Below are 20,760 nucleotides of genomic sequence, written 5' to 3' on the forward strand. Positions count from 1 at the left end.
AACAATAGTCGAGGCGGTTGGTCTATAAATGGAGATTCGGCGTTTCTGAGGTCCCTTCAGAATCAGATTAGCTGTAGTTCTTTTCAGGCAAGCGAAGTGCAAGGAAAGGGAAAAATGGGAAATAGAACATTTAGATCTCTGAAAGACTAAAACAGAAAAAGAAACGTTTTCTCCTAACGCAGATAAAGCAAACATGGGACATGGTAATAAAACAAAACAAAATTCCGTAGAGTTTTCTGTTTCGATCCTCTTCTTTTTGTTTTCTTCTTTGTCTTTCTTTCTTTTCCTTTTTTTTTTTTTTTAGATTTTGTATGAGTTTTAACATTTTAATGATGCTCAGGTGAAAAGGGTCGACCTACCAAGAAGCTTAAATTTGCTGCCAAGGTCATCCAAATCGTCTATATTTTTGTATAAAATTTATGGGATTTATTTCTTTTTCCCTACAAAAGCAATCATTGTTTATTTATTTATTTTGCAGGATGATCACAGGAGCTCAACTGTTGAAGATGAATATTCGTTTTATCCTGATGAAGGCGATGACGCCTCTCGTGATGGTACCCATTTCTTTGATCTTTTTGCTTCTAATATATTTGAATTGTCTTTGGGCTGAATTTTTTAGTGATGTTTTATGAATAATCTGAAGGTGAAAACGAAGGAAAGAAGAGAGATTTTAGCAAATTAGAACTAAAACCGGATCACGCGAATCGCCCATTATGGGCTTGTGCTGATGGGCGTATATTTTTGGAAACTTTTTCTCCTTTATACAAACAAGCTTATGATTTTCTCATTGCCATAGCTGAACCCGTTTGCAGGTATTGACTCCATAAACGAAATGTGATTTTAAATTTTGTTGTGTGCTTATTGTATGTACTTTTATATGTTTATGGATGTGAATTTTCAATTTATGTAGGCCAGAGTCAATGCACGAGTATAATCTAACACCGCATTCCTTGTATGCTGCGGTGTCTGTGGGGTTGGAAACTGAAACTATTATTTCTGTATTGAACAAGTTGTCCAAGACTAAGCTTCCTAAAGAAATGATTGATTTCATACATGCTTCTACTGCTAATTATGGCAAAGTGAAGCTTGTGCTTAAGAAAAATCGTTACTTTATCGAATCCCCATTTCCAGAGGCAAGTTGGTTTTTCTTATGGTGTTTTTTGGTAATTTATAATCTTATGGAATTTATGGGGTCTTTGTTATTCATTGTTTGGTGATTTTGATCCTTGCAGGTACTGAAGAAACTGCTCCAAGATGACGTTATAGCTCGAGCAAGGATTGCTTCTGAGGTTTGTTACATAATGCCAATTGAGTTTGTTTATCTAATTTGCTAAGTGCATTTGAGACATTAGCTTAGCCTTCTTTTAGTGGTTATTCTGCCCTTTCCGAATGTCATAATTTCCTTGTGTAAGCTAAGCTTGTCAAGCTTTTGGTGTAACCGTTTCCTTCTCATGCAAATCAGTTTCTGCGCCATTTCTTACTGTTGTTTGCCCCTTTAAAGGTCTCAAGCTACTTGTGCATAGGCTATCTCTGTGAATAATGATTCGGTACAAACCTTTTGAAGAATGATTGAGACACAAATGGGTCCATTTGGACCACTTTCTTGAGGCAGATTTGATTTATTATAGCCTCCTCATGAACTTCTATGATATTTTATTTGTTAACTTCCTTGGTTCTTTGGTTGTCATATTTTCTTATAGATGGTTTTTTTGTAGAGCTGTCATTTCTTTTTTCCTTCCTAAGGAGATGTTTCCTTCTCCCTTTATGTTTTTTCCACTTCTGGATTCTGTCTTCAACCAATCCATATTTGGTGCTCTTAGAGTGCACATGGAAGTGATGGATTTACAATCAGCAAAGCTGCGGGTGAAATTGGAACTGGTCATGATGGACTGCTAAATGAAGCAGAGTTGGCAGCTGCTACTGAAGAAAAAGAAACCCATGCATTTGAAATTGACCCTGCTCAGGTATTTGATTTTCAAATATTTGTTTTACTTCATTTGACAAGTTTTTGTTGCTTGATTTTGTTGAGTGTACAATAGTTAGCATGTTAAGCTTTCAACTAATTTAGAACTTAAACATTTCAGGCAGAGCATGCCAAGAGGATGCTTATTTTCCTTCATTTTTATACCCAACCTCTATGTTGATGTCTGAATTCTGTTTACCCATCTTTTGGTTTGTAAATTCATACCTTGTGATATCTCATTGATGAACTAAATCACTGATGTTGAAATGAATATCATTAGATGGACTCTTTTATTTAGAAGATACTAGATTATAGTTTGATGAAAATTATTACTGTTGAAGTGGATTCCAATTCTCCACTGGATCTTTATGATATCAGGCTGTGCTACATAAAGGTATTTTACCATGTATTTTGTCGACAGGTTGAAAATGTAAAGCAACGATGCTTGCCAAATGCTTTAAACTATCCAATGTTAGAGGAGTATGATTTCAGAAATGATACGGTGAGTAACATTTACCATTGTCTTGACACTAATAATAAAGTGCCTTTTTTATTGAATGGTGGTCATTGAGTTCACATTGTCCACCTCCAAATATTATCTGGGAGTTTTTCTTATTGATCCTTTGACTTTGTAGGTGAACCCAGACCTTGACATGGAACTGAAGCCTCATGCACAGCCACGGCCATATCAGGAAAAGAGTCTTAGCAAAATGTTTGGAAATGGTGAGATTGTGTATATTATAATTTGTTCAAGTAATTGCTAGTGTGCTTAATATTCTCAAATTCTGTTTTGGTTCTATTGATGGCACCTTTACTTCTACAATGATAGAATTATATACCCTTCTTAAATTACAATTTTCTAATTTGTTGCTTTGTCACTTAAAATCTATGAGAAGATGACTTCTGGGTTGCTGGAGAACTTTTAGCACTCTATTTCAGAAAATTGTGGACATTCTACAACTTCTTTTTGTTGTTACATTTTGAACAAAGATGAAGCAAAATAATTGAATTGGCTTCAAGTTAAGTACTAGACTTCAGACAACTTCACTTGAACTTTCAATGTGATCATTGATATCGTAGGTAGAGCCAGATCTGGCATTATTGTGCTACCTTGTGGCGCTGGAAAGTCTCTAGTTGGTGTTTCTGCAGCTAGCCGAATAAAGAAGAGTTGCCTTTGTTTAGCAACAAATGCAGTTTCAGTGGATCAGTGGGCCTTTCAATTTAAGCTCTGGTCAACCATACGGGATGATCAAATTTGTCGTTTTACATCTGACAGCAAAGAAAGATTCCGTGGCAATGCTGGTGTGGTTGTGACAACATATAACATGGTAGCCTTTGGTGGAAAACGCTCTGAAGAATCTGAAAAGATCATTGAAGAGATAAGAAACAGAGAATGGGGACTGTTGCTTATGGATGAGGTACTTGCTAATTGTCATTATTTCTGTACCTAGAAGGATCTTTATCAACTTTATATCCATTGACAGAGAAAGCATTCTCTTCTGTGCAGGTGCATGTCGTCCCTGCTCACATGTTTAGGAAAGTCATCAGTCTTACCAAATCCCACTGCAAACTGGGGCTTACTGGTACTTCCTCATTTTTTTGTTTGAATGCATATTTAGCATTCAGCTGCCTCTGACTTGTGACTATGTATAAACCTATTCTGCAGCCACACTTGTGAGAGAGGATGAAAGAATTACAGATCTGAACTTCCTTATTGGTCCCAAATTGTATGAAGCAAACTGGTTGGATCTAGTAAAAGGAGGATTTATAGCAAATGTTCAGTGCGCTGAAGTATGGTGCCCAATGACAAAGGAATTTTTTGCTGAATATTTGAAGAAAGAAAATTCCAAGAAGAAACAGGTTCAGTTAACTATATTATTCACTTTTATTGAATTACAAATGTGAACCTGTCATTTTCACTTTATTGGTTCTTATTGAGTTTTGCAGTTATTGTGGTAGCACTTATTTGGAACTTCAATATATTAATTTGATTAATTTGCTTGCATTGTTTTTTCTTTTTATTAGAAAACTGGCTTACCGCCTTTCAAGGGGGTAAAACGTTGCCCATATTATTCCTATATAGGGTTCTTAAGTTTGTAAATATCTTCCTTTCGTTACTCATCAAATGGTTACCTGTTGCGTTTCAGGCACTTTATGTGATGAATCCTAATAAGTTCAGGGCATGTGAGTTTCTCATAAGGTTCCATGAACGTGAGCGTGGTGATAAGATAATTGTCTTTGCTGACAATCTTTTTGCACTCACCGAGTATGCAATGAAACTGCGAAAGCCAATGATCTATGGTGCTACCAGGTTGTTTATGAAGATCAATTGCTTGTTGAAGTTGTGTGTGTGTGTGTGTCTGTGGTGTTTTACTGTGGTGAGTGACAATGTGAGTGACAAACTGCCCTTGTGTGTGCAGCCATCTCGAGAGGACAAAAATTCTCCAGGCATTCAAAACTAGTCGTGATGTGAACACTATTTTCCTCTCAAAGGTATTTAGCACATTGCCTTTTACTTTTAAGTATTGCAAGTGGGCCTAGATAATGTTTTTGTCTGTGCCTGTACAATTTTGAGTGTTATGAATGAACTTTGCACCCATGAAAAAACCAAGTTCTAGTTTTTCTTTCTCCTTTGCATGTGTTTCCAACATCTTTAAATGCAGGTGGGCATAATAATTTATTATAGTCAACATTTTCTTTAAGTTGATGAGAGAAAATTCATTGGTTTTTTACTAGCGTTCTAAAGTCTCATTTTCATGGTTTCAATTACTTCTAGTAAGGAACGGACAATTCTGAGTCTCTGTTTTGTTTCCAAAGTGGATTCTTTTGTTTACATTCCCTGAAAATGGTATGTTTTTTGGTTTTTCTATGTAAAGGTGGGTGATAATTCAATAGATATTCCTGAGGCAAATGTGATCATTCAGATTTCATCACATGCTGGTTCAAGACGTCAAGAAGCCCAGCGATTGGGACGTATTCTTAGGGCGAAGGTTAGTCTTACAGTTTCTATCCTGCCTCTAAAAATCACATCTTTTATTTTCTTGTTGGCAGGATATGTTGGCAATGAATCAGTTCATCAATGCAACATGCATAAATTTGAAGTTTTTATTTGGGTCAACAGGGTAAACTTGAAGATAGGATGGCAGGTGGTAAAGAGGAATACAATGCATTTTTCTATTCCCTTGTTTCTACAGATACACAGGTATGTATCTGTTTTCTTTCTATTTATTTTCTTTTTTTGGAGGAAGGTCTGTATCTATTTTCCTTACAAAGCCATCGACTATTCTTAAGCATTACATTAATGATGGTTTTCTTTCAGTAAAATAAATGTTTGACTGGTACTCTTTGCAGGAAATGTACTACTCAACTAAAAGGCAGCAGTTTCTAATTGATCAAGGTTACAGCTTTAAGGTATGTAATTTGTAGGTGCTTAATACTTTTTCTTTTATGGCAATACAAAATTGTGTTTGTGCTACTGTGGAAAGTGGCTTACTTTCTTTGTTGCATAAAAGGGGTTAACCTGGTGCATTGGCAAATTTCTCTAGCAAATATTTTAGCATAACTGGATTTTGACGGATACTTCTGACAGGTGATAACAAGCTTGCCTCCACCTGATGCTGGTGCTGATTTGAGTTACTACCATCTTGATGAGCAATTGGCCCTTCTAGGGAAGGTGCTTATTTTGCCTCACTTCTACACTTTTAAGATTTTTCAAGCTATAGTCACTGACAGGTTTTATGCATCAGGTTTTGACCGCTGGTGACGATGCAGTTGGTTTAGAGCAGTTAGAAGAAGATGCAGATGATATAGCGCTTCATAAAGCTCGTCGCTCTACGGGATCCATGAGTGCAATGTCAGGCGCAAATGGAATGGTTTACATGGAATACAGGTATAAATATAGGATCTGGCCTTTCAAATAAATAAATAAATAAATATAGGGTCTGTTTAGTAACCAAGAAAATGATTTCTAGAAGTTATTGTCTGAATTATCTGGTATTTGGTAAATTATAAATATAATGCTAATACGGTGATATTCAAACAATGTTTTCTTCCAAGAAGTTATTTTCTGATTATCAAACTAATTCATAGTTTCTCATCATTTTCGTGCACATGCTATAGTTCTATAGCTGGCTGCTGTGTAGGATGACTATGAGCAAGCCCTATATCTATAGTCTCTTTAACTCACTGTAATTGCCGTTTAACAATCCAAGTTTATCTATTTTGCTTGTTAAACTGTATACAAATATATTTTCTTTCCTTTGCAGCACTGGAAAGCACAAGTATCCTGGGCAGGGCCAGATTAAAAGTAAGCCCAAGGATCCATCCAAGCGGCATTATTTGTTCAAGAGACGCTATGGTTGAGAAGAAAGCAAAACCATGCAGAATGGTGATTGTTTTATACCGTCTATGATGTTACAAGAAGCAGAAGGAAGAGCAGGTGATTTGTTCAAGACTGCGATAAAATGGCTAGTGACTTTACCGAATGAACACATTGCTTGGGAGCTTGGGAGTACATAACTGTACTTATTTCTGTGTAAGAGGTACCTGTTCGTATGAACGGGGCTCGTATGCCGCTTGTTATATTGTATCTCAACATTTATAAATTTTGCATGATTGGAGGCATTTTTGCCTTTGAAATAAATATATATACACACATGTGTGTGTATTTGGAAAAGTTGAGAGGGTTGTCTTGATGGAAACACCGGTAGACCAGAAAAAGACAGGGATGAAAGCTATCAAAAGAGATCATAATTATTCTTTACGTAAGGTATGATTCAGGATTATCACCCATTTCGGCGGTAGATGTATAAGCATTATGTCTATCTTCCAACAAAATAACCAATATGCATAATTTTATAAAAAAAAAAAAAAGATGAAAAAGCAATATTCATAAAACCAAAATTATGCTAAAAGCATAATGTCTAGGAGTTTTATAAAGATGGGAAGATATATATGTAGATGCCCCAAACTATGGTATTTGCTGAAGTGAGGATAATGACATTTGTAAAAGGGGTATCAAATTCGATCCACCTTCAAATGTGAAAACATGTACTATAAAGTCTTCCTTACAACCTAAGTACCCCAAGAGGAAACCTAGCCATCGAATATGTCATTTCACTCTCATCCTCCCCAGTCCACAAGAGAAAAAGGAAAAGAGAAGAAAGAAGAAAAGAAGGTCCTAGTCCATACATCGTTCAGTGGCGTTGGAGGAAATATAATGTTGTTGGCAATCGTTTCATGTCTTGATTATTTAATTAAGAGAATCTGCATAGATGGTATCACTCTCAAGCATGAATGTGAATGTGTGCTGCATGCTATGAACAATTAAAAGCTACTGTCCCTGGAAACCCTCTTGACGACCAAGATTAGGATTTAAAGCATGAAAGTGTGGAACTTCCATTAGCCCGTACTATTTTGATGAAACTGTGTTTCCCTAGTGGTGAATGACATTCAACTTGGCATGAAAGCACAGCAGAACATGTCAGATCGCCAACTTTTCAAAGGAAGTTTTCCTCTCAAATCTACTTGTGTTGGCTCACAGCAAGTTGTGATGGTTTCCCGAGGCTCAAATTGGCTGCAAGAACGCTTTTCTGAGGCATGAAATGGTAGTTGTCCCATCTGGAAGTTGGTAAGAGACCCCACAGACAATGACCTTTTGAGTTTTGACAGAAAGAGAATCGGTGGATTCTTCCACACTGCAATAAAAAATTTGTCTGATTTTCCAGCCTTGCCAAGACCTAGGGGCTCTAGCCTTTGACTGCTTTTTTAGGGACATTCCCCTTGTAGCTTAGATGATGAATCTCACGCCATGTAGAGGAAGGAAGTCATTGGTTATTTACAAATTTACAAACTATTGGACTGTTGCTGCATTGGCTAGAGAATGGAAAGAAAAGCCACCTCTCATAGCAATGCAACAGTAAGACAAGCTTTCTCCATCGACAAAGTCAAAAAGCATGGACCCCTGCCCTGCTCATACATGGTTCAACTTTCAAGCCTTGAAAGGCACAAATTTAAGAAATTTAATAACAAACAGGAGCATCAGCAATGAAAGGGGAAGCATATTTGGATGTTCTAACATTTTTCATACTTTCCAGATTGGCATGGTATTTACAGCTAAACTAATGTTCTTTGGTTTGTATCAATGTTCTGGTATGAGTGGGTTTGATAAGATTTTTACTTGCAAATCATTGAGTTTATAATATTTTCACGATCTGTTATAAGCATAAGGCCGCTGCATCGTCCGGCAAAAGAAATACTAATAAGAGAATACAAAGCAAAGTAGTAACTACGATTCTGATTCTCTATATAGCAAAGAAAAGGGGCATAAAAATCACTTCACTCAAGGAAAGAGATACAGTACTAGTAGTATTCATGATAGAGATAAACAGAAGAGTGAGAAAGGAAAAGGAAAAAAAAAGGAACATCATTCAAAAAGAAACAACAATTCCTCTAGCTTTGACATGACCATCACCCAAGATCCCATTTCTAGTGGAGACATCCAGGGACAAGACAAATAATTAAATAATATGCAGTAAAGAAGGACTGAAAGGCGCAAATCATTTGGAAGTCTCAAATAAAATAAAAACAACTGCTCATCACTAAGGTAGCCAAGCATGAAGCCTTTCCAGGGCCAAGGCGGAGTATGTAAAGCACAATGGCACCCGGTATTGACCTAAGTGTTATGAAAAACTGAGGTGGTTACTAAGCATTTTCCAATTTATTTGATTCGGAAAGTGATCATCAACAATATGAAAGGACAGTCAGATTTCCTAGGAGCATGCATATGCCTAATTTCTTAGCTTAATTGTGCAACACTCAATGCAGAATCTACCAGCAAGCTTTTAGTTTTGTATGTTCTGTATGTTATATGTCCACACTTCACACCCAAAGAACTAACTCAAAGGAAGTTTCTTCTTCCTTTTCGATTTTTGCTTTTTGTGTTGTTAACCGAAACTTAATTTCATCATCGATGGCATAGCCTCTTTTTTCTGGTGCACTTCATGCGCAAAATTTTGTACTACTAAACAACAGAAAAGCTGGTCCATTTGACAATCATATCCCATTCGTGTGCATGCTTAGTATATCATATTCTATATAATAATTGTATGAAACAATTTTATTTTCTTGCAGGACTTGGAATTTTCGATGTAGCCAACAAAAGCCCTTTTCTTGGACTGACAAAAGGGTCGCCTTAGGGGGACACCTATAGATCACTTGATTCTATTCTCACCATCCCAAAAGAAAGAAGTCCTTTTGTCTTTTGGGGTGGTTTTTCTATTAAGCCTAGAGGCCAATCATCTCATTAACCATAGCCTGCAATGATTTAATATTGAAGTAGCTTTTGAGAATCATTTTTCCAATGTTGAGTTGGTCAAAAGTTGAGCCTGGAATCTTCTTGTTTTAGTGCCCCTTTCAATATGTATTATTAATGATTTCCTTTGTTCATCTTTTTCTCCCCATTAGTCATAGCTGTCGATCTCTATCACTCACGTTTTTATCCTACAAGGAAATGTTTGATCAGAAACATACTAAATACCTCCTCTCCTTGTTAGGGAGGGCAGAATTTTTATGCAAAAAAAAAAAAAATGTTCCATCAGATTCGCTCTCTTTCCTCTCTCTATATATTGCCGTCTATCACCCCTGTCAAGATTCCTTTGGCTCTCAAGTTTTAAACAACTTTTGAATCCCAAATTGTCCTAATGATAATGATAAACTCCCAGATGCTCATATTTGTTGTTCCTTTTGCTCTTTGCATCAAACTTTTCTATTTTCCGAGGGGTTCCACCAATATCAACAGTCAAATCTATCTAAACATGAACCTAAAAAGGTTTACAGGTTTCCAACAATAGGCCATGTTAATATCTAGAGGTGGTCAAATTATTTGATTAACCGAACTTGGAAATTTTCAGCAGTACGGAAGCTTTATAATGGAAAGCATTATATTCTCTCTTTGCCAAATAGAATACACAGTTGACACCAGAACACCTCGCAGGAATTTTAGAGGAAAGAAAATGTTTGTGACAGACATGATATATATTCTTTTCATCTGCCAAATCTTCATAATTTATATGTGCTAAATCTTCCAGTAAGCATGGATAAATATTGTCTCTTGAGGTGTACAGATAGTGTGTTAATCAGCTTGACGCCTGGGTGTTTCACTTTACATCTGCTTTGCTTGAGCACTATGGAAGAAAAACTGTTATTAACAAAAAGAAGAAGCCTTTGATGACTTTTAAAGAAAACGATTGTAGTTTAATTCTAGCTTCTGAAAGAAGAAACTACAGGCTCTGTACCAAAAAAGAGAAAAAGAAAGTGCAAGCCCCATAACAGGTCTAGTCTCTTTGGATTGCATTTTGTAAAATTTGAGGCATAAATTGCCAGAATTAATCATTGGCTTAAAGGTTTTTGAAGCCATAGCCAGAGCATTTGGACTGCAACATTAGTTTACAGCCTTAATTTCAGATAGTACTGATACCTTACATCAATCAATGAAAAAGAATTGGGTGCTATTGTCATATAGATTTTAAACTGATCTTCTTCCTGTTTAGGGACAGAAATTTTCAGTGAAATATAATATATGTTACAATGATCAAAGGGTTTCCAAAGACTGAATCATGCCATCCACTCTCTCCATTGGGGGTGTTTGTGCCAAGCCATCATTATGGCCCTGGATTTGACAACACTAAAAAAGGTTAGAACCTATAGTACATATAAAATAATCCTCTAGCCTTGGAAACTGCTTTGACTGTTATTTGATTGGGAAATGTATTAGGTTTGGTTCTCTACACTAGAAAAAATTAAGTCTTTCCTTTTCAAAGCCATTTTCCAGGGTTGTTCCCTGTTTCTGCAAAGTTTCTTTCCAATTCAGGTATAAAGCTAGACTAATTAATCAATAAAAGAAGAGAAGGAAAAAGAAAATAGTCCAGCCTACAAAACCCAAGTCCATAGACAAAAGAAGTCAAATCTGTGTTAATTATAAAAATTTAATAAATTTGCCCTTGGTGCAGCATCTTATGGTATATATATATATTCTCCATGATCATTGTGTAGTTGGCTCCAAACCATCATTTTTCTCTCAACTTCATCAATTACTTCACAACCAAGAAAAGAAAAATTAATGTGGATTTATGGGCATTTTATGTTGGTCAATAATCCTCTCCATTGGATTTTATCTCTCTAATGATCCAAACTTGTTAATATAATTGTGACGGGCAGCATTTAGAGGGCATTCATGCCCAGCAAGTAAGATGCCATTTTTCCTTTAACTAAAAATTTAGACCAAATGTACATTATTAACTTTAATAAACCCCATAACCCTTAAATCTACTGAGAGCAGAAAGCATATTCCAACGCAGATTGGCTTTTGTGGTAACCAATCACCGGTAATTCTTTTGTAGTAAAGTAAGAAAACATTGCAAGTTGCACAACCAGTCTGCGTGTTGATTTTGATAGAAATTGGTAAGATTATGATCTCTTCAAGTTGTAAGCTCCACACAATAGTTTTTAAATCAACAAAACAAACCCACCAGTCAACACCAGTCTCATGGAATTCCGGACTTCATAATGAAGATACTCAGAATGATCTAACTAGAAGTTTTAGGAGGATTGTTCTTCCACCATTAAAGATCTGTTCAAAGGGAAAATTTTGTTATGCACAGAACCTGCACATATAGCTCGTAGCTTTCTGTATTGGTTTCCAGAAATCTTGTATTCTGGCAGTTTATCTTTCTTTTTATAGGATTGCTGCTTCAACCAAATTTGATAAGCATACTATTTGCACTATTATTCATTAAGTAACACTATTGGCATCCAATCCAGTCAACCACTAAGACAAGGAGGGTAATTATGAATTGCTTGCTCTCTGCCCTTGCCAAGTTCTGTGGTCTTTTTTCTTTCAATTTTTTTCAAGAAATAGATGCAACTTAACAAGTAAAGTTGCTTGACATGACCATTATTATATATATTAATAATTAAACTTTCCAAGTGTTACTGATTACGGGCACTTCAAATAAAGAATGAACTAAAAATCTCACCAGCGACCATATATTATATATTGCATAGAGATGCAGCAAGTGGAACAGTTTCCCTCTTCCATGGCTAATTAGCATCTCAAGTTAACAACTACAACGATTTATGGTTAAGTTAACATGATTTTTCCATCTCTGCTTTCAATCAAGTAAGCGAAAATTACAGAACCATAAGAACAAAAGCAGTTTGCACTGGCAAATAAGGGATGGAGAATCTATGAATATATTTGGAAGAATTGACCACTCTTGGCCTGGGCCATGCGTGAATTCATCAACATGATTTGATAATATGTAAAAGATTCCAAGCTCAAAGATGATTGCAGCAGCTAGCAGGCATGGTACTGCTGTGTGCTTTAATTACCTTGAACCAATTAGTTTTCTATTATTTCTAGTTTTTTTTTTTTTTTATATTTGTGCGACCCAAATAATGGCATAAACCTCATTGTTTAATCTTAAAGTATATGTGCACTTCCTGAACAAAAGCATAACTGCATAAATAATTGCAGTGAGAGAACCATGAGTGGATCTTGCTATAAGGTCAAAGATTCGGGGTCAAAGTAAAGAGTGGTATTATTATCATTGATCACCTTATTTTGTACCAGGATAGGTGAGAAATTATTGTTTCAATAAAAGGAAATTTTTTTTTACAATTAACTGATGCGATCTAAAAGGCCTCCTTTGCTATTTTCTAAGATACTAGACTATAGAGGATTAATGCTCCTCTGAAGGTTTTCCCCAACTATCAGAAGCAGCCATGGTGGTGCTGGTACTGGGTTTGGCTGAAACTACTCATGAAACTTCCTCTTGCCATTGTTTCATCCTCCACTTCTTGCAGCGCCTACAAAAGAAGCCATTAAAGTGAGAAAATGCTTACAATTTGCACATTGCATGCCCAAAACATAAGTATAGTTAAAAAAGTTTGTTTAGTGATAACTGCTACGACTGGAACGATTACTAACCTGCATCGAACCATGAGGAATGGAGTGTAGTACCCATAGGCCATCTTCGTCTTCATCTCTGGTTGAACATGCAGCCTTGGGAACCTCAACAGTGTCATCGTTGCGCGCGAATCTGCCACGTATACGAGGGCGGTTGTCGGCAAGTGTTTTACGGCATGCATACTTTTGCATCAACATAAAAGCCAAACCGCGTTTAGAACACAAGCAAACAAATGTAATAATCAATATATGTACCGGAAAGAAACAAAATGTGCTACTAAAAGAGCAATTGCTCTGAATAACACTCTCTTCAATTCATGGATCATTCGGGTAAACAAGGACAAAATGGTAAACCAACCTTAATTGTTTTGTTGAAGTTCCTTTGGTTGCGCTTGGCTTTGTACTTTGAAATCCTCTCTTGTCTCTCTTCTGCACTGTAACGTCCCACTTTGAAGGGTGCTTCCTCCATGTACGAGTTCTCTATAGCCGAAGGGGTTGAAATTGACCTTGGGTTGGTATAAGCGTTTCTCATATTCTAAAAGCCAAAGCAATAGAACAAGACTCCATTAGATATAAAGTTCAAAAAAGGAAAAAAAAAACACAGAACGAAAACAGGGTAGCTGAGGTAATAAAGAGACGAAACAAACCTCTAAATCTCCGGTACTGCATACCTTCCTCATTTGTCCGGCGAAAAAGCTGTTCTCAGGCATGCTAAATGATTGGCCTTGAAAGTTCTGAGACTCCATGAGAGAATCAAAAGGAAGTTGGAATGAAAAGCCAGGCTTTCCTTCAAAAGAATTGCTACTAAAGCTCCTTTGCAAGTACTTGTCTACATTATCAACACCTCTGTAAGCAGGATCGAAATCCACTTGACATTCTTCATTTTTAACTTCCAAATAATTCAAGCCGTTGAAATCTCCATACCCGTACTCTAAATTTGGACTAAATGAAAGAGACGGGTACTGGGTTGTCTGATAAAGGCTAAGGTTTTCAAGCTGGTCTGTTGGGGGTGAAGATGGAAGCAAACCAGAAACGAATTGGTCTGGACAAGAGGATTCATCAAATGGGTTTTGTTGGTTCTGGCTGTTGTTTAACAAATCTTGAAAATTATAATCAGATGAGGAGTCTTGGAAAGGAGAGAAAGGATGATCAAACAATAAGGGATAATCAATTGTATCGGTGGAAACCATTTCCGGAATATAACGGTTCACGGAAGAGTCATTAGAAACAGAAAGATTACAAGACATTTGAAACCAAACTGACTAACTCTTGACTCAATTGAACTAAAAGAAAAGGAAATAAACAAGTAACACAAAAAACAGAGAACTGGGTTAATTTTTCGCCGGAAAGCAAAAGGTGACACAGGCTCATGCCCTGCGTTTAATTTATTGAAGGCTTTAACATTACATGGTAGTACAAGACAAAGCTCTCGCCCTTCAATTTATATATACACACCAGTCCACCCCTCCTCTGCCTTGTCCTTTGAAGTTCAACTATGCCCCTAGACAAATGGGGTTTTACATTTGTTGCACTAGTCGTTTCACCTTTGGTTCTTAATTTCCGCAGCAGCCAAATCTTTTATAATTCTTATAAAAATTAAATGCCTAAACTCGGATTTAATTTCTCGTCAAAATTTTCAACCCAATATGCAATGTATTATATTTATTATTATTATTATTGATTAATTTAGAATATCAGCTTATACCTGATAAATTTAACAAAAACAATTATTTTAAATGAAAGAACATAACACATCACATCCTGAATTTATGAGCAAATTTATCCATCCAAACATTTCCCAGACTTGTTTGGTCAAAACGAATAAGCATTCCAAGACTTGAGAAAGAAGTTTTGGCTAGCCATTTGTGGACTTAACTTCTTAACCGACCAAGACTCAAAATTTATCCCTAAACTTGATTTTAATTTCTAATCACGCTTTTTATCATCCAGATCATCGCTAACGTAATTTTCATCCAACTTGTTTATGCGACTCTTTAAGCCAAGTGAAATTGCTAGTCAAGTGTGGGAGGAAACAAACCCGACCCCTACTCTCCACCAAAGGAACTCCGTCTCTCTTCTCCACCATTAAATTCAGATTCTTGAAAACTTCTACTCCTGTTAAAATAAAATAAAATGTTAAAGACTGTTGGATTTGGATGAACGGCTGTGGGATTACTTTGCTGTCGTTCCCTTGAATCAACAAAACTTGGCATGCACTGTTTGAGAATTTCTACTTTTCGTTAAACTCATTATTCTCTAATCCTGCTTAACGCTCATGCTAATCAAATGATGGATTAGGGTTCCTTAATCCTTGATCCAGCACTCCATCGTATATAAATGGTATGATACTTTAAAAAGTTTTTGAATTATTTAAAACTTTTTAAATAAATTTATTATATTTAATCAAATTTTTATAATTTTATTTTGAATCAAATAAGTACTAATAATTAATAATTAATTAATTATCATTAATCAAAATTTAACTTGTTATTTTTTATATTACGTATCACCAATATAGAAAGTAAAAATTTCATATGATCATGTCATTATATTACAAGATCATCTACTATAATAAGTCAACATGTCACGTTAGTATTATGTGGTATAAAATGACAAATGATGATTTAATTAATATCATTTAGTCAATCATTAATAATAAAATATTTATTGAATTTAAAATAAAAATAGAATATATTGATTAAATGTAATAAAATAATAAAAAATTATTTAAATTTTTCTAAATAGTTTAGAATTTTTTTAAAAATTAAATTTTGAATTAGTTAAATTATTAATTATCCATCTTTTTAAATTTAAAATTATATGAATTTTTATTTTTAGAAATTTTCATATAAGATGCTTTAGAATCAATTCCTTTTTTTAGTATTTCATAAAGATAAAAACCAAACAAATAATTTGAAGAGAATATGATTCTTATAACATTATTACGTATATCATTTATATCCTTTTCAATGCAAAGGATTAGGGGTGGAGGGTAGAATATTTATAGGTTGTGGCTTCCCAAAGTTTTTTGTATTTTTTATTTGTTATATATATTTTTTAATGATCCTTCAAAATTATTTTATTTAATAATTATTTTCATTTCTCTAACCATTTGATGAAATTGGAGTCATTATAGTCAACATTTTACTAGTTAAGCCTAACATATAAATTATAATCTAATATGCTAAGCTTATCAAATTTTAAAAAATAAGATTGAGTCTACTAACCTAAATCTAGTAAGTCTCAATTCATCCCAATAGCCAAATACACTAATTAGCAATTGAAGAGATAAATAAAAAATAAAAAGAGAGTTTTCTCAAAAAGTTACTATTTTTTTGTAAAACACACAAAGTAAGTAAAGAAGTAATTCATTTAAATTTAAAAAATTATTTTTTATTCAATTTTTACGTATAAATAATGAAAAGTGACTCATTTTATAATTTTATTTAATTATATATATATGACACAACTATTATTCTTAATGTGTAATTTTTTATATCTAATATTTTGTGAATTTTTTAAATAAATGAGAATTAAATTATATATAAAATTTTCTTTGATTATTTAAGTGTTTTTTTTTTGTATTTGACCTCCTAAAATTACTCTTTTAACTCTGCCCGTGCGAAGGATTAAGGAAGCAAATTGAAAGGAAAATGTGCGTCAAGCCGAATAAATGAAAAGAAAAGGCTTTTGCGGCCGACCGTCTACCAAAACAAAGCCACGCTACAATGTCAACTGTCAGGCCTTTTCCAAAGACAAATCAAATACTCCCATTTTCTTTTCATTTTCTAATAAAAGGGGTTGTCAGTCTTTAGTTTTGGGAAAATAATACATGCTAGTACTTATATGTTAAGATTTGTATTACATAGGAGTCATCTAGAAGCAAAGGGAAAATAGTAGTGGGTAGCATTCTCACTTAAAATTACGAAGGAAATTACTTCTTTTGATTTTATCCGATCCACGATTCACGCAGCCAGCTAGAGCTAGTAGAGTTAACTTATTATTCTGGTCGAAGTCTTCTAAGTCATAATTCAACGCAATTCGAGTTATTTTTCCATTTCCTTGGGCTTCTCTTCCTGCCTTCTAGATTCGAGTTTTTTTTTTTTAATTTAATCTTTTGAAGGGTCTTTTCCTACATGACTGGTATTTAGAATCCTAAACGCAGGCCCCCTATTGGCCCATTCAACTTCCCAATTCCGTCAAAACTTTTCACTCCCTTCATTCTCTGTTTTTCATCGGGAAGGGTTTTTTGTTGTACTTCGGTTGTTGAGTTCTCAGCCATGGCGTCGCAAGAGTACATGGACAAGATGCAGATCCGCCAGAACTATCGAAATCTCTGGCATACCGATCTCGTGAGAACCATTCAACGGGACCCTCCGTGTAATTCTTCTTCTTTTTCTTCTCTTTTCCCTGTTTCTATTTTTCTGAGTATCTCTCTTTTTGTTTGTTTGACTGATCGACGATTTTTTTTTATTTCCCTTTGGGTGTATGTTTCTGCAGATTGCTGCTTAGCTTTTTGGTGGTAAGTAATTCTGGATCTGTTCTTTTTATTACTTTCTTCTTTTTCTTTTTGTGTGCCGTAGATCTGACCGTCACTTTGTCTCCTAAATTGTGTGTTTTTGAATTACCTGCATTTAGGGTTCTTGTTAGTGATGTTTTTAGGGTTTGGGGAATTAGAGGTCTTTGACTGGAGTGACCTAGGGTTGACTCTGCCTGATTTCATGTTTCTGTTTTAAATTGGATGATGAAATGCCTTTCCAAGAATGCCTAATGTCGGTATGCACCTTGAGATTGATAGTATTTTGATTTTTCTGATGTATGATTGTCCATTTAGCATTTAGTCGATGAAGTACATCTTTCACCCTGGAAAATGCTCATTTCTTCCCTGGGCTTTTGCCTCTTTGCTAGGAAATGATGTTCTCCTTCCCTCACTTTTCATATATTTTCTTAGTTATAAATATCTAATGATAGATTCTGTTACCCGTCCATTGTTGATTTTTCTTTTCTACTTGTAGTGGGCCATGTGTATCCTACATGCTTCGGAAACGAGCGCTTTATAACGACATGTCGAGGTAATTGATGTATTTGATTTCTCTTTGAGCACAAGTCAATGATGTAATATCTTGGTTTAAACATAGCCTCTCTTTTTTTGTAGGTATACATGTTGTGCTGGTTATATGCCATGTAGCGGTAGGTGTGGAGAAAGCAAATGTCCTGAGTTTTGCCTTTGCACTGAGGTAGGAAGTTTGTCTATTTGGTCTGTACTGCTTCCTGTGTTACTTCGTCGCGTGCCTTAATTTATCAGCTTACTGGTTTGATTATCAACACCAGAACGTCTATGGGTTGAGAGACGCTGGGCGGGTTTACCGTGAACAATAGGAATATTAGAGATGCACTGATATAGCTGTGTATACAAGCCATTTGCCGCAATGGAGTAATGGGAATTTAGGTTTTTAAACATGACCATTTTCAATTCTGAAGAAGTTGTGAAGAATCTAGCTGTGACAAAAATCTTTAGTTGATGTCGTTTGGCTAAAAGTATGGTATGCATTGAGGGGAAGGATGGGGGGAGGAAGGGACATGGTTTTCTTCTTTGGAAAGCATAGTATTAAATTGTCTAAAGAACCTATTTAATGCTAAGTTCTCCTTATTGTGATAAAAGGCATGTAACTTCTTCCATGGTTGGTTTCTTTTTCAAAATATTTTTGTAATTTGGTTTGGCAGTTGTAAAAAAATTCCATTTTTTTCGTGTCTTTAATTTCATTATCGTTTGTTTTCATTTCCAGGTTTTCCTCTGCTTTGGGAACTCAGTGGCCTCTACCCGATTTCTGTTGCAAGACGAATTCAACATTCAAACAACAAAATGTGACAATTGCATCATTGTAATCTATCTTTTTCTACATCTATGCATCTGTAATCATATCTTCCACTTCTTGGCCATTGATTAGACATATTGCCTTTTGATATGCAGGGTTTCATGTTCTGCCTTCAACAAATTGCCTGCATATTTTCCATAGTTGCAATGATTGTTGGAAGTGATGAGATTCAAGAGGCATCGCAGTTACTGAGTTGTTTGGCTGATATGGTTTATTGCACGTAAAGGATTTCGTTCCATTCAGCACTACCTATCTCATAGATAGTTTAGTTTAAAGATGTTTTACTGATAGTTTTTTTCTTATGGTTTCTTTGCAGGGTCTGTGCATGTATGCAGGTATGAAGTGCTTCTAACACATGCAAATGGAAATTCTTGTTATACTTTTTCGGAACCATCACTTAACATTTAGCAAAATGGTTTTTTTTTTGTTTGGTTTCAGACGCAACATAAGATTGAAATGGACAAACGAGATGGCATGTTTGGTCCACAACCAATGGCAGTACCCCCTGTTCAGCAGATGTCACGCATTGATCAACCAATTCCTCCTGCAGCTGGCTATCCACCACCAGCATATGGACAGGCTTATCCACCTCAGGCACCTGGCTATACTGCTCCAGGTTATCCACCGGCTGCATATCCTCCTGCTCAGAACCCTCCAGCTGGTTACCCACCACCTGGCTATTATAGATGATCTTTCCCTGGTTACTTCTTGGTCGCAAGCACCTGAGTCTGGGTTACTGAGACATGGACAGAGCTGGTATTCATTATTAAATTTGACTTTCATGCTGTTGCGATTTATAGAGGGATCTGTTTTATGTGTGATGTGGTTTCCTATTGCTGATCTAAACAGTTATGGGTTTAAAAATAGATACTGTCGACATGTCTGTTCTCAAAATCTTTTGCTTCATATTCCTATCCCTTGGTGTTTTATGTAAATTTGTATTTATGAATATCTGCAAATTTTGGTACATAAAACCAATACTGTCAAACTTCTGATGTCCACGAATTTTCTCTTTTGAGGTTGGTAAAATAAAATTGAATTGGCTCATATTTGCATATCCAGTAAATGTTGTTGAATGTAACAGTTGCGTCCGGGAAATATGAGATCTGTCATTGTGGATTTGTACTAGGAGATATATATCACTGCCTCCAGAAGTTCTTCAGGTGACCGTTCTTTGGCTAGAATTTCGAATAGAGAACTCTTAAGCTTAGAATGTTGACCGTTCTTTATTTTCCTATACCTTTACATGGATAAGATGCTAAGTTTGACAACCCAGACCTAGATCAATAATGTAGGAGGGTTTATTCCCCAGTTAACTCTATTAACTTGTTGGTTGCAATTTATATTTTTAGTCTTAAACCGCAAACAAATCTGGTTCAACTACATGAACCCGTTTGAACATAAACTATGGTAGCATGGTTGAAGAAAGTGGGAAGGAAATTTCTGACTTAAGCTTAAATCAAATAGTCATAACCACAGAAATTTCATGAATAGACCTTCAAAAACATTTAGCAACCTAAATTCAACCTACCCATGAACTTCGTTTTTCACACAAGACAAAAGTCGAGCTGATGTAACCAATCAAAGCTGTGTCATATCCTCTTTTAGGTAAAAATTACCCCTGATATTAAAACCTTGGCTGCCTGGCGTTAGGGCTTCTGTCACGAGCTACTATTTTCCACCACCACCTCCTTAAAATAGTGTACTTGTTCGCGTAAAGAAACATGAAAAGGAAGCAAGGAAATGGATACCCCAAAATGCACAGCACAAAAATGCAGCTCTGGGCTACCTCTCCATGTGAGGTCAGTAAATGCAAAATTTAAAACATTTGGTGCAACCTTTTTCTATATAATTAAGATTTTTACTCTAAAAAACTAATGGGAATGGAGATTGGAAGCTTCTTTCCGTGATAGCTAAGTTTGATATGATTTATATCTTCTTTAATTAATCCAACA

The 20,760-nt window shown here is 35.5% G+C and overlaps 3 protein-coding genes across 4 annotated transcripts; 2 read left to right on the top strand and 1 right to left on the bottom strand.

Annotated features, from left to right (window-relative positions):
* The first annotated feature begins 65 nt into the window (after positions 1 to 65).
* LOC18606560 (general transcription and DNA repair factor IIH helicase/translocase subunit XPB1) lies at positions 66 to 6,638 on the top strand. Its single transcript, XM_007040239.3, has 20 exons — positions 66 to 203; positions 341 to 384; positions 479 to 554; positions 644 to 812; positions 911 to 1,133; positions 1,233 to 1,289; positions 1,821 to 1,964; positions 2,385 to 2,465; positions 2,599 to 2,686; positions 3,044 to 3,381; positions 3,471 to 3,546; positions 3,630 to 3,823; positions 4,111 to 4,274; positions 4,384 to 4,456; positions 4,840 to 4,953; positions 5,085 to 5,165; positions 5,315 to 5,374; positions 5,553 to 5,636; positions 5,710 to 5,852; positions 6,229 to 6,638. Exons 1-20 carry the CDS (start codon positions 194 to 196, stop codon positions 6,323 to 6,325), a joined length of 2,316 nt encoding a protein of 771 aa, XP_007040301.1. The 5' UTR covers positions 66 to 193; the 3' UTR covers positions 6,326 to 6,638.
* Positions 6,639 to 12,536: 5,898 nt separating this feature from the next.
* LOC18606561 (zinc finger protein CONSTANS-LIKE 1) lies at positions 12,537 to 14,322 on the bottom strand. 2 transcript variants are annotated; one of them, XM_018117193.2, is made up of 4 exons: positions 13,601 to 14,322; positions 13,288 to 13,464; positions 12,951 to 13,112; positions 12,537 to 12,829 (listed from the first exon to the last, which is right to left on the bottom strand). In XM_018117193.2, the coding sequence occupies exons 1-4, from the start codon at positions 14,174 to 14,176 to the stop codon at positions 12,734 to 12,736; spliced, it is 1,011 nt and encodes a 336-aa protein (XP_017972682.2). In that variant the 5' UTR covers positions 14,177 to 14,322; the 3' UTR covers positions 12,537 to 12,733. The 2 variants fall into 2 exon arrangements, with proteins under 2 accessions (XP_017972682.2, XP_017972681.2); XM_018117192.2 differs by having other exon boundaries at positions 13,577 to 14,322.
* A 2,744-nt stretch (positions 14,323 to 17,066) lies between these two features.
* LOC18606562 (uncharacterized) lies at positions 17,067 to 19,699 on the top strand. The gene is made up of 8 exons (XM_007040245.3): positions 17,067 to 17,309; positions 17,430 to 17,451; positions 17,945 to 18,001; positions 18,085 to 18,166; positions 18,716 to 18,811; positions 18,901 to 19,025; positions 19,122 to 19,140; positions 19,244 to 19,699. The coding sequence occupies exons 1-8, from the start codon at positions 17,210 to 17,212 to the stop codon at positions 19,493 to 19,495; spliced, it is 753 nt and encodes a 250-aa protein (XP_007040307.3). The 5' UTR covers positions 17,067 to 17,209; the 3' UTR covers positions 19,496 to 19,699.
* The last annotated feature ends 1,061 nt before the right edge of the window (positions 19,700 to 20,760 follow it).

Source organism: Theobroma cacao, chromosome 3 (assembly GCF_053813885.1).
Source record: "Theobroma cacao isolate CCN51 chromosome 3, ASM5381388v1, whole genome shotgun sequence".
Taxonomy (NCBI): Eukaryota; Viridiplantae; Streptophyta; class Magnoliopsida; order Malvales; family Malvaceae; genus Theobroma; species Theobroma cacao.

Excerpts from the sequence above, each read along its gene's own strand:
- LOC18606562 (XM_007040245.3), top strand. The coding sequence starts at position 17,210 with ATGGCGTCGCAAGAGTACATGGACAAGATGCAGATCCGCCAGAACTAT. Across the intron at positions 17,310-17,429 it reads CATTCAACGGGACCCTCCGT|ATTGCTGCTTAGCTTTTTGG; the intron begins GTAATTCTTCTT and ends ATGTTTCTGCAG. Across the intron at positions 18,002-18,084 it reads CTTTATAACGACATGTCGAG|GTATACATGTTGTGCTGGTT; the intron begins GTAATTGATGTA and ends CTTTTTTTGTAG.
- LOC18606560 (XM_007040239.3), top strand. Across the intron at positions 555-643 it reads CGATGACGCCTCTCGTGATG|GTGAAAACGAAGGAAAGAAG; the intron begins GTACCCATTTCT and ends AATAATCTGAAG. Across the intron at positions 5,853-6,228 it reads ATGGTTTACATGGAATACAG|CACTGGAAAGCACAAGTATC; the intron begins GTATAAATATAG and ends TTTCCTTTGCAG.
- LOC18606561 (XM_018117192.2), bottom strand. The coding sequence starts at position 14,176 with ATGTCTTGTAATCTTTCTGTTTCTAATGACTCTTCCGTGAACCGTTAT. Across the intron at positions 13,465-13,576 it reads GCAGTACCGGAGATTTAGAG|AATATGAGAAACGCTTATAC; the intron begins GTTTGTTTCGTC and ends TTTGGCTTTTAG. Across the intron at positions 12,830-12,950 it reads TTCCTCATGGTTCGATGCAG|GCGCTGCAAGAAGTGGAGGA; the intron begins GTTAGTAATCGT and ends CTTCTTTTGTAG.